This window comes from Oncorhynchus mykiss, chromosome 2, assembly GCF_013265735.2.
Source record: "Oncorhynchus mykiss isolate Arlee chromosome 2, USDA_OmykA_1.1, whole genome shotgun sequence".
Classification (NCBI taxonomy): domain Eukaryota; kingdom Metazoa; phylum Chordata; class Actinopteri; order Salmoniformes; family Salmonidae; genus Oncorhynchus; species Oncorhynchus mykiss.
Window position 1 is genome coordinate 87,056,767 of NC_048566.1, and position 16,202 is coordinate 87,072,968.

At 42.8% G+C, this 16,202-nt stretch overlaps 1 protein-coding gene across 4 annotated transcripts in view; it reads right to left on the reverse strand.

Moving 5' to 3' along the window:
- Positions 1-16,202, reverse strand: part of LOC110498779 (transcriptional enhancer factor TEF-1) — a 94,881-nt gene that overhangs the window by 12,878 nt on the left and 65,801 nt on the right. For 3 of the 4 annotated variants that reach the window (XM_021575418.2, XM_021575425.2, XM_021575401.2), the window contains 7 exons: positions 14,850-14,914; positions 13,497-13,559; positions 12,746-12,757; positions 7,542-7,667; positions 7,401-7,447; positions 6,818-6,879; positions 1,049-1,164 (listed from right to left, as the gene is read on the reverse strand). In XM_021575418.2, the coding sequence (XP_021431093.1) occupies positions 1,049-1,164; positions 6,818-6,879; positions 7,401-7,447; positions 7,542-7,667; positions 12,746-12,757; positions 13,497-13,559; positions 14,850-14,914 (491 nt within the window). The remainder of the gene's footprint in view (positions 1-1,048; positions 1,165-6,817; positions 6,880-7,400; positions 7,448-7,541; positions 7,668-12,745; positions 12,758-13,496; positions 13,560-14,849; positions 14,915-16,202) is intronic. The other variant, XM_021575409.2, reaches the window with a different exon arrangement.

Genomic DNA, 16,202 nt, shown 5'->3' on the forward strand with positions numbered 1-16,202 from the left:
CAAATAGTGACAAAATGACAAACTGGATATACAGTTAACTGCCAAAATAAAGAAAACACTTGAGTAAATGAGGGATACAAAGTATATTGTAAGCAACTGCTTCCATACAGGTGTGGTTCCTGAGTTAATTAAGCATTTAACATCCTATCATGCTTAGGTTAGGGTCCTGTATAAAAATACACAGTTGCCCATTATTTTGGCTACCATGGCTAGAAGAGATGTTATTTTGGCTACCATGGCTAGAAGAGATGTTATTTTGGCTACCATGGCTAGAAGATATCTGTTATTTTGGCTACCATGGCTAGAAGAGATCTGTTATTTTGGCTACCATGGCTAGAAGAGATCTGTTATTTTGGCTACCATGGCTAGAAGAGATCTGTTATTTTGGCTACCATGGCTAGAAGAGATCTGTTATTTTGGCTACCATGGCTAGAAGAGATCTGTTATTTTGGCTACCATGGCTAGAAGAGATCTGTTATTTTGGCTACCATGGCTAGAAGAGATCTGTTATTTTGGCTACCATGGCTAGAAGAGATCTGTTATTTTGAAATAGGGGTCTCAAAGGAGCATAGGGGGTTTAAAAGGTGTGTGTGAACACTTATGGGAGATTCTGGTGCGGCGCCTGAGACAACGTTTTCCACCACCATCAATGATGGAAATTCTTGTGGAAGAATGGTGTCGCATCCCTCCAAAAGTGTTTCAGACACTTGTAGACTCTATGCCAAGGCACAGTGAAGCTTTCTGGCTCGTGGCCCAACGCCCTATTAAGATACTTTATGTTGGTGTTTCCTTTATTTTGGCACTTACCTGTATGTTCCAGAGTCACTTTGGTATTTGGAGGGATTCTGCTTTGCTTGTTTTACCTTTTTTGTCTGAGAGAGTGTGTGAAGACATACACCAGTTTGAGGAAGTATGGTTGACCTCAGGAAACGGCACTAGTTTGGTCTGCTTTGGTCTGGTTTGGGATGCTGTCTGAGAAACAAGTACGGGTTTACCCAGGTGGGTTTTTCTGTGTGTGGGAAGGAAGACAGTAGGGCATGTAACTCACGGTGTCAGGGTCTCTCTGCTGCTCCAGGAAGGCAGAGAACTCCACCAGTCTGAGTTTGGTGGTCCCAATGGAGCGTCCCTGCCAGGCCGGGGCTGTAGCCGTGGGGGGCTCGTACGCTGGGGGATTACACACAACACTGTCACCTCACTATCCACCGTTTACAGGCACTAGGCAATCCAAGATGGCGTAGCAGTGCAAACGTGTTTTGTCATTGTCCCGTGTAAAAAAACAAAAAAAAACAATTTGTGTAAATATTTCAATATAATACATTTATATTTAAATTAAATATACCTTCCGGCAACCCGCCTCACCCAATGTGATACGGATCTGAAACTCCATCAGAAGCTAGCCATCAGATGCTAACTAGCTAATTATTTACTAGCTATTTAGTCATTGTTAGCCACTGCTAGCGGCCTTTACCTTTAGCTCAGACACTAGCCGCTTTTAGCCTGGATAATACCCACCAGTCTGCACAGCGCGATATCAACCCTGAGCATATCGGACTACTTTTCTCCACTACAACACCAGATTCCTGCCGTAAGCTCTGGACCATTACTCCAGATCATCGCAGATAGCAAGCTGCTACTGAGTGGCCCAGCCCCGAAGCTGCCGTAGTAATTCTGTCCGATGTGCCCTCAACCGACCCTAGTCGGACGTCGGTGAAGACGCATCTGCTAGCCCCGGCCTGCTAACTTTATGAACGCCATGTCCCCCGCTTGCTAGCGTAGTAACGACTACCTAACGGCTTCCCTGTTTCATCTATTGTTGTTCACTGGACCCTATGATCACCTTGCTACATAGCTGATGCCTGCTGGACTGTTCATTAATCACAGTACTCCATTTTTGTTTATCTGTTGGCCCCAGCCTCCAACTCAGGCCATGTGTGTAGTTAACTGACCCTCTCTGCCCATTCATCGCCATTTTACCTGTTGTTGTTGTCTTAGCTGATTAGCTGCTCCCAGCGGTGCCCTGGACACCATATGTGAATTGATTACCTCCCATCTATCTTCAGAGTTCGTTCTGTTAGGTGACCTAAACTGGGATATGCTTAACACCCCGGCCGTCCTACAATCTAAGCTAGATGCCCTCAATCTCACACAAATTATCAAGGAACCCACCAGGTACAATCCTAAATCCATAAATATGGGCACCCTCATAGATATTATCCTGACCAACTTAACCTCCAAATACATCTCTGCTGTTTTCAATCAGGATCTCAGCGATCACTGCCTCATTGCCTGCATCCGTTATGGGTCCACGGTCAAACGACCACCTCTTCACTGTCAAACGCTCCCTAAAAACACTTCTGCAAGCAGGCCTTTCTAAACAACCTGGAACGGGTATCCTGGAAGGATATTGACCTCATCCCGTCAGTAGAAGATGCCGAGTTGTTCTTTAAAAGTAATTTCCTCAGCATCATAAATAAGCATGCACCTTTCAAAAAATGTAGAACTAAGAACAGATATAGCCCTTGGTTCACTCCAGACCTAACTGCCCTCGACCAGCACAAAAACATCCTGTGCCGTACTGCATTAGCATCGAATAGTCCCCGTGATATGAAACTTTTCAGGAAAGTCAGAAACAAATACACACTGTCAGTTAGGAAAGCAAAGGCTAGCTTTTTCAAACATAAATTTGCATCCTGTAGCTCTAACTCCCAAAAGTTCTGGGACACTGTCAAGTCCATGGAGAATAAGTGCACCTCCTCCCAGCTGCCCACTGCACTGAGGCTAGGAAACACTGTCACCACCGATAAATCCACGATAATCGAGAATTTCAAGAAGCATTTCTCTATGGCTGGCCATGCTTTCCTCCTGGCTACCCCAACCCCGGCCAGCAGCGCCGCGCACCCCGCAGCTACTTGTCCAAGCCTCCCCAGCTGCTTCTTCACCCAAATCCAGACAGCAGATGTTCTGAAAGAGCTGCAAAACCTGCACCTCTATAAATCAGCTGGGCTAGATAATCTGGACCCTCTCTTTCTAAAATTGTCCTCAGCCATTGTTGCAACCCCTATTACTAGTCTGTTCAACTTCTCTTTCGAAACATCTGAGATTCCTAAAGATTGGAAAGCTGCCGCAGTCATCCCCCTCTTCAAAGGGGGAGACACTCTAGACCCAAACTGTTACAGACCTATATCCATCCTGCCCTGCCTTTCTAAAGTCTTCGAAAGCCAAGTTAAAAAATAGATCACTGACCATTTTCAATCCTACCGTACCTTCTCCGCTGTGCAATCCGGTTTCCGAGCTTGTCACGGGTGCACCTCAGCCACGCTGAAGGTACTAAACAATATCATAACCGCCATCGATAAAAGACAGTACTGTGCAGCCGTCTTCATTGACCTGGCCAAGGTTTTCGACTCTGTCATTCACCACATCCTCATCGGCAGACTCGATAGCCTTGGTTTCTCAAATGATTGCCTCAACTGGTTCACCAACTACTTCTCAGATAGAGTTCAGTGTGTCAAATGGGCCTGTTGTCTGGACCTCTGGCAGTCTCTATGGGGGTACTACAGGGTTCAATTCTCAGTCTGACTCTTTTCTCTGTATATATCAATCATGTCGCTCTTGCTGCTGGTGATTCTTTGATCCACCTCTACGCAGACGACACCATTCTGTATACATCTGGCCCTTCTTTGGACACTGTATTAACAAACCTCCAAACGATGCCATACAATACTCCTTCCGTGGCCTCCAACTGCTCTTAAACGCTAGTAAAACTAAATGCATGCTCTTCAACCGATGGCTACCCGCACTAGCATCACTACTCTGGACGGTTCTGACTTATATGTGGACAACTACAAATACCTAGGTGTCTGGCTAGACTGTAAACTCTCCTTCCAGACTATTTTTTAATTTTATTTAACTAGGCAAGTCAGTTAAGAACAAATTCTTATTTTCAATGATGGCCTAGTGGGTTAACTGCCTGTTCAGGGGCAGAACGACAGATTTGTTCCTTGTCAGCTCGGGGGTTTGAACTTGCAACCTTCCGGTTACTAGTCCAACGCTCTAACCACTAGGCTGCCCTGCCGCCTCATATTAAGCATCTCCAATACAAAATTAAACATAGAATCAGCTTTCCATTTCGCAACAAAGCATCCTTCACTCACGCTGCCAAACATACCCTCGTAAAACTGACTATGCTACCGATCCTCGACTTTGGCAATGTCATTTACAAAATAGCCTCTAACACTCTACTTAGCAACCTGGATGCAGTCTATCACAGTGCCATCCGGTTTGTCACCAAAGCCCCATATACCACCACTGCGACCTGTATGCTCTAGTCAGCTGGCCCTCGCTACATATTCATCGCCAGACCCACTGGCTCCAGGTCATCTATAAGTCTTTGCTAGGTAAAGCCTTGCCTTATCTCAGCTCACTGGTCACCTTAACAACACCTACCCGTAGCACGTGCTCCAGCAGGTATACAGTGCCTTGCGAAAGTATCCGGCCCCCTTGAACTTTGTGACCTTTTGCCACATTTCAGGCTTCAAACATAAAGATATCAAACTGTATTTTTGTGTGAAGAATCAACAACAAGTGGGACACAATCATGAAGTGGAACGACATTTATTGGATATTTCAAACTTTTTTAACAAATCAAAAACTGAAAAATTGGGCGTGCAAAATTATTCAGCCCCATTACTTTCAGTGCAGCAAACTCTCTCCAGAAGTTCAGTGAGGATCTCTGAATGATCCAATGTTGACCTAAATGACTAGTGATGATAAATACAATCCACCTGTGTGTAATCAAGTCTCCGTATAAATGCACCTGCACTGTGATAGTCTCAGAGGTCCGTCAAAAGCGCAGAGAGCATCATGAAGAACAAGGAACACACCAGGCAGGTCCGAGATACTGTTGTGAAGAAGTTTAAAGCCGGATTTGGATACAAAAATATTTCCCAAGCTTTAAACATCCCAAGGAGCACTGTGCAAGCGATAATATTGAAATGGAAGGAGTTTCAGACCACTGCAAATCTACCAAGACCTGGCCGTCCCTCTAAACTTTCAGCTCATACAAGGAGAAGACTGATCAGAGATGCAGCCAAGAGGCCCATGATCACTCTGGATGAACTGCAGAGATCTACAGCTGAGGTGGGAGACTCTGTCCATAGGACAACAATCAGTCGTATATTGCACAAATCTGGCCTTTATGGAAGAGTGGCAAGAAGAAAGCCATTTCTTAAAGATATCCATAAAAAGTGTCATTTAAAGTTTGCCACAAGCCACCTGGGAGACACACCAAACATGTGGAAGAAGGTGCTCTGGTCAGATGAAACCAAAATTGTACTTTTTGGCAACAATGCAAAACGTTATGTTTGGCGTAAAAGCAACACAGCTGAACACACCATCCCCACTGTCAAACATGGTGGTGGCAGCATCATGGTTTGGGCCTGCTTCTCTTCCGCAGGGACAGGGAAGATGGTTAAAATTGATGGGAAGATGGATGGATGGAGCCAAATACAGGACCATTCTGGAAGAAAACCTGATGGAGTCTGCAAAAGACCTGAGACTGGGACGGAGATTTGTCTTCCAACAAGACAATGATCCAAAACATAAAGCAAAATCTACAATGGAATGGTTCAAAAATAAACATATCCAGGTGTTAGAATGGCCAAGTCAAAGTCCAGACCTGAATCCAATCGAGAATCTGTGGAAAGAACTGAAAACTGCTGTTCACAAATGCTCTCCATCCAACCTCACTGAGCTCGAGCTGTTTTGCAAGGAGGAATGGGAAAACATTTCAGTCTCTCGATGTGCAAAACTGATAGAGACATACCCCAAGCGACTTACAGCTGTAATCGCAGCAAAAGGTGGCGCTACAAAGTATTAACTTAAGGGGGCTGAATAACTTTGTACGCCCAATTTTTCAGTTTTTGATTTGTTAAAAAAGTTTGAAATATCTAATAAATGTCATTCCACTTCATGATTGTGTCCCACTTGTTGTTGATTCTTCACAAAAAAATACAGTTTTATATCTTTATGTTTGAAGCCTGAAATGTGGCAAAAGGTCGCAAAGTTCAAGGGGGCCGAATACTTTCGCAAGACACTGTATCTCACTGGTCATCCCCAAAGCCAACACCTCTTTGGCTGCGTTTCCTTCCAGTTCTCTGCTGCCAATGACTGGAACGAATTGCAAAAATCGCTGAAGTAGGAGACTTATATCTCCCTCACTAACTTTAAGCATCAGCTATCTGAGCAGCTTACCGATCGCTGCAGCTGTACACAGCCCATCTGTAAATAGCCCATCCAACTGCCTAACTCATCTCCATATTGTTTTTATTTAGTTTTTTGCTCTTTTGCACACCAGTATTTCTATTTGCACATCATCATCTGCGTATCTATCACTCCAGTTTTAATTTGCTAAATTGTAATTACTTCGCTACTATGGCCTATGTATTGCCTTACCTCCTTACTCCATTTGCACACACTGTATATAGATTTTTTCTATTGTGTTATTGACTGTACGTTTGTTTATCCCATGTGTAACTCTGTGTTGTTGTTTTTTGTCGCACTGCTTTGCTTTATCTTGGCCAGGTCACAGTTGTAAATGAGAACTTGTTCTCAACTGGCCTACCTGGTTAAATACACTCACTAACATGATACCCATTAGCTATATCACTAGTAGCATTAGCCATGTAACAGTATTAATGCCCTGGTAATAGATGCCATTGGAGGTGCCAATAGGTGCCATTTTGTTTGAGCGTTGGCCTCAGATAAAGTGAAATGAGCTGATAGAAATAAGGTGGATTGGGTAAAAGGGCACCCTCACCTGAGATGGTGGTTGTTACAGCTGTCTGGCTGGGGTAGGCCTGCTGGGAAAATGGCTTAATGCTGAAGATAAAAAGACACAATTAGGAAGTTGACCTGGTTATTGTAATAATACAAAAAATGAACTGGCTAGATAAGTTATAAAATCGAGCTAACAAATTAGTTAAGTTATTACTTCATCATCGTATATTATCAATAACAAGACAGACACTTTATTTTATTTACTTTCCTGCTCTTTTGCACACCAGTATCTCTACTTGCACATCATCATCTGCTCATTTATCACTCCAGTGTTAATCTACTAAATTGTAACTATTCGCTCCTATGGCCTATCCCCTCATGCCTTTTGCACACACTGTATACATACTTTCTTTTTTCTACTGTGTCATTGATTTGTTTATTGTGTTATTGGCTTGTTTATTGTTTACTCCGTGTAATTCTGTGTTGTTGTCTGTGTCACACTGCTTTGCCTTATCTTCGCCAGGTCGCAGTTGCAAATGAGAACTTGTTCTCAACTAGCCTACCTGGTTAAATAAAGGTGAAAAAAATAAAAATTCAATAAAAGACACATTAGGACGACTTACTCTTGTGATGATCCAGGCTGGCCAGTGGATATCATACCCTGCCAAAACTAGGGAAGAGTAAATTAATGGACAATCAGGACAGCACAATGCACATCAAGTCAATTGTTACAAAATATGTGGGTTTAGTGAGGGGTGTCTTACTCCTGTCGCCCCAGGGAAGGTGGGTCTTGGGAGCCCCAGCTTGTTGTGGATGGCAGTGGCAGAGACGATCTGAGCCGAGGACATGGAGGCCATACTCTGCAGTGCCTTGTCTTTCACACTCTGGTCCTTCAGCAGAACACAACACAATGGCTCAGAGTGGTAGGACAAAGAACAAGCAACAACAGCCAAACAAACACACACACCCACACACATATAGACAACCTCACACACACAAGGCCGTCTATTTGCCTGAAAAATATGTGCTTTTAAGAGTACAGAATTCTATTGCTCTTCATTTTTCTCTGAGACTGGTGAATAAAAACACAGAACACCCATTGTGTTGTTATTGAGTCTTGAATTGAATACCTAACCATTTAAATGTGTTTTTCTTCTAAGGGCAGAGCTTGTCTTGTATGAAAAAACAGTACATTACCCAAACAGATTGTCACAAGTGGCGCAACTAAGGGCTGGATTTAATCCATATTGCAGAAGATCCGAGTTAAAATTCGAAGGTAATTTCTGATTGAGCTGACATTGGCAGCGTTTACTGCCGTCTCCTTTAGCGTTGGAACATTGCCTTTAAATTTCAATCGAGCTATAACACGGATACAGATTGATTCCAGCCCTAAGTGAGTTGAAAGAATCCCACAACCAAGGACATCAGGGCAAGATTCTAGTGTATGCTGAACATTGGAAAGAAAGCACTCCGGTGCTTGAGTTCTCTGTAGAGAAGTGGCATCTGTGGACATTTTATAAGTCGTACATTTTAATCAAATTTTGAAAAACATACAGTATCAGAAAAAGGTGTGGGCATACAGTTGAAGTATGAAGTTTACATACACTTGTTTTTCAACCACTCCACAAATTTCTTGTTAACTTCCTGGTGACCGGGAGCAGTATTTTCACGTCCGGATGAAATGCATGCCCAAACTCAACTGCCTGCTACTCATCCCCAGAAGATAAGATATGCATATTATTAGTAGATGTGAATAGAAAACACTCTGAAGTTTCTAAAACTGTTTGAATCATGTCTGTGAGTATAACAGAACTTATGTAGCAGGCGAAACCCCGAGGACAAACCATTCAGATTTTTCTTTTGAGGTCACTCTCTTTTCAATGGGTTTTCATTGGGAAACCATTTCTAAGGGACCTTCTTGCAGTTCCTATCGCTTCCACTGGATGTCACCAGTCTTTAGAAATTGGTTGAGGTTTTCCCTTTGTGTAAAGAAGAAGTAGCCCTGTTCAAAGCGAAGGTCACTTCAAGTGTACTGTTAGATAGAGGCGCGTGCCCAGAAAGGTAGCGTCAGTTTGTTTTCTTCCTGTATTGAACACAGATCATCCCGCCTTCAATTTAATCAATTATTTACTTAAAAAAATACCTAAAGTTGTATTACAAAAGTAGTTTGAAATGTTTTGGCAAAGTTTACAGGTAACTTTTTGAGGTATTTTGTACTCAAGTTGCGCAAGTTGGAACCGGTGATTTTCTGGATCAATAGCACAAACTAAATGGACATTTTGGATATATATCGACGGAATTAATCGAACAAAGGGACCATTTGTGATGTTTATGGGACATATTGGAGTGCCAACAAAAGAAGCTCGTCAAAGGTAAGGCATGATTTATATTTTTATTTCTGCGTTGTGTCGCGTCTGCAGGATTGAAATGTATTTTCTCTCTTTGTTTACGGAGGTGCTACCCTCAGATAATAGCATTGTTTGCTTTCGCCGAAAAGCCTTTTTGAAATCTGACATGTTGGCTGGATTCACAACACATGTAGCTTTAATTTGGTATCTTACATGTGTGATTTCATGAAGGTTTGATTTTTATAGTAATTTACTTGAATTTGGTGCTCTGCATTTTCACTGGCTTTTGGCCAGGTATCCCAGAGAGGTTTAACTATAGTTTGGCAAGTCGGTTAGGACATCTACTTTGTGCATGACACAAATAATTTTTCCAACAATTGTTTACAGACAGATTATTTCACTTATAATTCACAGTGGGTCAGAAGTTTACATACAGTAAGTTGACTGTGCCTTTAAACAGCTTGGAAAATTCCAATGATGTCATGGCTTTAGAAGCTTCTGATAGGCTAATTGACATCATTTGAGTGAATTGGAGGTGTACCTGTGGATGTATTTCAAGGTTTACCTTCAAACTCTGTGCCTCTTTGCTTGACATCATGGGAAAATCAAATGAAATCAGCCAAGTCCTCAGTAAAACAATTGTAGACCTCCACAAGTCTGGTTCATCCTTGGGAGCAATTTCCAAATGCCTGAAGGTACCACGTTCATCTGTACAAACAATAGTACGCAAGTATAAACACCATGGGACTATGCAGCCGGCATACCGCTCAGGAAGGAGACGCGTTCTCTCTCCTAGAGATGAACGTACTTTGGTGTGAAAGGTGCAAATCAATCCCAGAACAACAGCAAAGGACCTTGTGAAGATGCTGGAGGAAACAGGTTCAAAAGTATCTATATCCACAGTAAAACGAGTCCTATATCGACATAACCTGAAAGGCCGCTCAGCAAAGAAAAAGCAATTGCTCCAAAACCGCCATAACAAAAGTCAGACTATAATTTGCAACGGCACATAGGGACAAAGATCGTACTTTTTGGAGAAATGTCCTCTGGTCTGATGAAACTTAAATACAACTATTTGGCCATAATGACCACCGTTATGGTTGGAGGAAAAAGGGGGATGTTTGCAAGCCGAAGAACAACATCCCAACTGTGAAGGATGGTGGTGGCAGCATCATGTTGTGGGGGTGCTTTGCTGCAGGAGGGACTGGTGAACTTCACAAAATAGATGGCATCATGAGGGAGGAAAATGAGGTGGATATATTGAAGAAACATCTCAAGATATCAGTCAGGAAGTTAAAGCTTGGTCGCAAATGTGTCTTCCAAATGGACTATGACCGCAAGCATACTTCCAATGTTGTGGCAAAATGGCTTAAGGACAACAAAGTCAAGGTATTGAAGTGGCCATCACAAAGCGCTGACCTCAATCCCATAGAAAATGTGTGGGCAGAACTGAAAAAGCATGTGCGAGCAAGGAGGCTTACAAACCTGATTCAGTTACACCAGCTCTGTCAGGAGGAATGGGCCAAAATTCACCCTACTTATTATGGGAAACTTGTGGAAGGCTATCCGAAACTTTTGATCCAAGTTAAACAATTTAAAGACAATGCTACCAAAAATTCTAACTGAGTGTATGTAAACTTCTGACCCACTGGGAATGTGATGAAAGAAATAAAAGCTGAAATAAATCATTCTCTCTACTATTATTCTGACATTTCACATTTTTTAAATAAAGTGGTGATCCTAACTGACCCAAGACAGAGAATTTTTACTAGGATTAAATGTCAGTAATTGTGAAAAGTTTAAATGTATTTGGCTAAGGTGTAGGTGAATTTCCGACTTCAACTGTACCTACTCATTCAAGGGTTTTTCTTTATTTTTTACTATTTTCTACATTGTAAAATAACACATATGGAATCAGGTATTAACCGATAAAGTGTTAAACAAATCAAAATAGATTTTAGATTCTTAAAACTAGCCACCCTTTGCTTTGATGACAGCTTTGCACACACACTCTTGGCATTCTCTCAACCAGCTTCATGAGGAATGCTTTTCCAACAATCTTGATGGAGTTCCCACATATACTGAGCACTTGATGGATGCTTTTCCTTCACTCTGTGGTCCTTTACTCTGAGGTCAGGTGATTGTGGAGGCCAGGTCATCTGATGCAGCACTCCATCACTCTCCTTGGCCAAATAGCCCCTAAACAGCCTGGAGGTGTGTTTACGGTCATTGTCCCGTTAAAAAACAAATGATAGTCCCACTAAGCGCAAACCAGATGGGATGGGGTATCGCTGCAGAATGTTGTGGTAGCCATGCTGGTTAAGAGTGCCTTGAATTCTAAATAAATCACAAAAAGTGTCATCAGCAAAGCACCCCCACACCATCACACCTCCTCCTCCATGATTCACAGTGGGAGCCACACATGCGGAGATCATCCGTTCACCTACTCTGCGTCTCACAAAGACATGGCAGTTGTAATCAAAAATCTCAAATTTGGACTCATCAGACCAAAGGACAGATTTCCACTGATCTAATGTCCATTGCTCATGTTTCTTGGCCCAAGCGAGACTCTTTTTATTATTGGTGTGCTTTAGTAGTGGTTTCTTTGCAGCAATTCGATCATGAAGGCCTGATTCACGCAGTCTCCTCTGAACAGCCGATGTTGAGATGTGTCAGTTACTTGAACTCTGAAGCATTTATTTGGGCTGCAATCTGAGGTGCAGTTAACTCTAATGAACTTATCCTCTGCAGCTGAGGTAACTCTGGGTCTTCCTTTCCTGTGGCGGTCCTCATGAGAGCCAGATTCATCATAGTGCTTGATGTTTTTTGTGACGACGCTTGAAGAAACTTTCAAAGTTCTTGAAATGTTCCTTACTGACTGACCTTCATGTCTTAAAGTAATTATGGACTGTTGTTTCTCTTTGCTAATTTGAGCTGTTTTTGCCATAATATGGACTTTTATATGGACTCTTTTACCAAATAGGGCTATCTTCTGTATACCACCCCTACCTTGTCACAACACAACTGATTAACTCAAATGAATTATGCATTATTCTACAAATAATCTTTTAACAAGGCACACCTGTTAGATTAAATGCATTCCAGGTGACTACCTCATGAAACTGGTTGAGAATGCCAAGAGAGTGCAAAGCTGTTATCATGGAAAAGGGTGGCTACTTTGAAGAATCTTGTTTTACACTTTTTTGGTTACAACATGATTTATTTCATAAATAATATGTGTTATTTCATAGTTTTGATGTATTCACTATTATTCTACAATGTAGAAAATAGTGAAAATAAAGAAAAACCCTTGAATGAGTAGGTGTGTCCAAACTTTTGACTGGTACTGTATGCGTGGGTTAATGGACTGCCTCACTGCCATTTGAATGAAAGAAGCCTTGGGAGAAGATGAGCATGCTGGCAATGACGACGCACTGAGATGGAGCATACGCAGTAGCTGCTGGTGATAGATACACACAGGACATACATTACACAGTACATAGGCCTTCCGCAGCAGAACACAACACTATGGATCTAAGAGCTGGGACACCTTCACATCAAGCTATACAGACGGGCCTGAAGCACAGCCAACAGTACAGTATATTGAGGGTGGTACTTACCATACATGTGACCTGAATGCAAAGAGATGAGAGTGGTTATATTCTTACAGGCCACTTATCACCTGTATACTTCGCTATTTGGACAAGACTAACTAGTGCCTGTATAACAACATAGGATGATGATAATGTTCCGATAGTTAGAGATGAAATGGGAGGTATTGACAGTGGTATGTAAAGCATGACCTTGCAAACATGGGCCATGCAAGCCGAACCTGCACGAACAGCTTCCGTGTTAAACGATAATAAGGTCAAAACTTCTGGCTGACTGCTAGCTCATCTACTGTACAATCAACAGCGAACACGTCTTGGCAGTACGCTGCCTGAATTTGCTGTCAGTGGCTTGCTGTCTTAACATCATGCATTGTGAATATTGTGCAATCTATTTTTCGTGATCAATATTTATATAACAAAAAAAATGATATTTCAGTATTTTCTTGCAAGTTGACGGAAGAGATCTGCATTGTACCACACTGTTTAATTCAATATTATGAAACTGAACATACAATTAAATCCTTGATCAGTGACAAAGAGTGAAGAACTATCACATTGCAAAGACATTTCAGTTCCGCTATTCTTTTGTTAGTTACAGGAAGCAATAAGAAACAGAGCACAACACGGGGAAGTCTGGGACTAGCCCATCGAATGCTAAACAGGAATATCAGATGTGAGGAATCTTAGATGCATCCCACCTGTCACCACGGCAACAGAAACAGGAAGCTACACAAACAGTGCAGTAGGCAGTAGCTCTTACCTTTAGCTTGGTGTGAAACTCCCGAGATTTCCGTCTGGCAAGAACCTGAATGTGACTGGAGACCTTTTGGGAGGGAGACAAGGGAACAGACTGTTACCATGGAGATGAAAAGAAAGCAGGCCTAACCCCGCCACTGGGGACACACACTCCTCCCTTGACAACTGCTGCCAGTGCCCTGTATCCCTCCACATTTCTCTCTGGCTAAGATTCAACAGTGAAAAAACACCTGTGGTCTTTTGACATCAAGTGCTATGCATCATGCAAAAACATTATTCAATAGGAGACCTGTTTTGATTCTATGCATAGCCACACAGCTCAAAGTGTCTGAGTTCGGCCTGTGGTGTCAGATGACCTGCATTCCAGCACCCTCTAAGGGCTGCACAGAAAATGGCAACGTGTGTACATCAGGGATTGGACAGTGAGTGAGTATACCTCAGGGATTGGACAGTGAGTGACTACTTCAGGGATTGGACAGTGAGTGAGTATGTACATCAGGGATTGGACAGTGAGTGACTACTTCAGAGATTGGACAGTGAGTGGTTCAGGTTTCATTACACAGTGCACAGCATATCTGAGTCAGTGTTTCCCCTATATTCATTTCTCAGCGACGTGCAGCCATTGCTAAATCGTTGCCGCCACACCAGAAAATGTGATAAATGTTTTAAGTAATACTAATTATATATATATATGGAGAGAGAGAGAGAGAGAGATAGAGAGAGATAGAGAGAGGGGGAGGGAGAGAGAGAGAGAGAGAGAGAGAGAGAGGGAGGGAGAGAGAGAGAGGGAGAGAGAGAGAAAGAGAGAAAGAGAGAGAGAGAAAGAGAGAAAGAGAGAGAGAGAGAGAGAGAGAGGGAGGGAGAGAGAGCGAGAGAGAGGGAGGGAGAGAGAGAGAGAGAGAGAGAGGGAGAGAGGGAGGGAGAGAGAGAGAGAGAGAGAGAGAGGAGAGAGAGGGAGAGAGAGAGAGAGAGAGAGAGCGAGGGAGGGAAAGAGCGAGAGAGAGAGAGAGAGAGAGAGAGAGAGAGAGAGAGAGAGAGGGAGAGAGAGAGAGAGAGAGAGAGAGGGGAGAGAGAGAGAGAGCGAGAGAGAGAGAGAGAGAGAGGGAGGGAGAGAGAGAGAGAGAGAGAAAAAAAAAATAGGGTGTGTAAAACATTTTCAGTGTAAACTGAAATGTGTAGAATTGCAGGAAATTAGTTTTAAAATGGCAACATTTTGTCTCTGTGGCCAAGAGGAGGGACTCTGATATTTTGATTTCGGAGACCATGCCATTGGCCACGTCCATACCACTCACCCCCTTGCCACAAAAAAAAAGAAAAAAAAAGTGAAAACTCATATGGGAAAGGCAGTCCCTCTTACCTGCTTTCTTGTCCTTGTCTTTCCCGTTCTTAGTTTGATGTATCTTGCTATCAATTCATTGCGACCTGAGGGAAGAAACAAAGCACTAAGACAGCAGTCTGGGTGTGTAGGTAGTGGCCCCCTGACTTTTGTGTCCACTCTAGACAGGTGGGTATGTGGAGGGGGCCTGGTGGGGGAGACTAACCCTAACCCTCGTTCACTTGGAGGGGACCATTGTGTTAAGGCCACACGGACAGGCGGACAACATGTGACCTCGGCCGAACAAACAGCATCTGGGGGATTTAGTGGTGTGACCCTACTCCCAGCAGGCCCGCACTGTAATCTCCCGCCGCCCATGCTGGGGCCTCCCTACTCTCAATCGTGTACACATAACATGACAATATGGGCATTCATGCAGACGCCCAATCCCCAGATCAAAGGCCGCAAAACGGCCAGCTGTAAGCATGCTTACTGCTGAATAATTCATTCTTTTCACCAGCTTGCAAACACGCTCAGCAGGACTTGGCAGGCACGCTAAACAAGAGAGAGGGAGAGAGAGGGTTAAGGAAAGAGTGAGAGAGGGAGGGAGAGAGCGAGAGGGATGGAGGGAGGGAAGGAGAAAGAGAGAGAGAAGATTAAAGACCCTCAACCTAACAGACGAAACCAAGAAAATCCCTCCCCATGATACTCATAAAATAGCCCACTATGAGTTGAGTAAGCTAATCTTTATTTTCAAAACTAGACAAAAAGATTGCACTGCCAGAAGAGAGCCAAGACAGAGAAGGTTCTGCACTGATGGACATTATTATAGTCAAACGTTTCAGAGGTAACACTGCTCTATTTCACTCAACTTTTTTCTGAAACCTTGTTCAAAATCAGGTCCATCACAAATCCCTGCTGTGCTTGTTTTCTCTGTAAAACCAGCCAATTAATGTCATTACTGCATGTGAAACATACATTCAAATTAGTTTTCTCTGAAAACACTTAGAAATAAAAGAAAATGCCTTGCAAATCCTTCAAGCAAATATCAACTAGACAATATATCCTTTCATGATCCCTCAAAAGCAGGAAAAATGGTGGGGAACATTTTACTAGCAGTGTTAGACCAGAATACAATGGACGTCTACAGGTAGTGTTGTAGAGGTGTGACGTTTAAACATCTAAACGAATTTGGGATCGTTAACATTTTGAAAAAATCCCTAACTGAAAACATTTTATTAAATTAAAATCACAGTGCCGTCATCACAAGACTACCGCTAACAGATTGGTCCTGATCATCATCATCATAAAGGCAAAACAATGTTTTTAACAAAAACTGTGGTGGCGCTGATGGAGAAATTGTACAATGTACAAAGTGCAAGCTCTCAAACACCA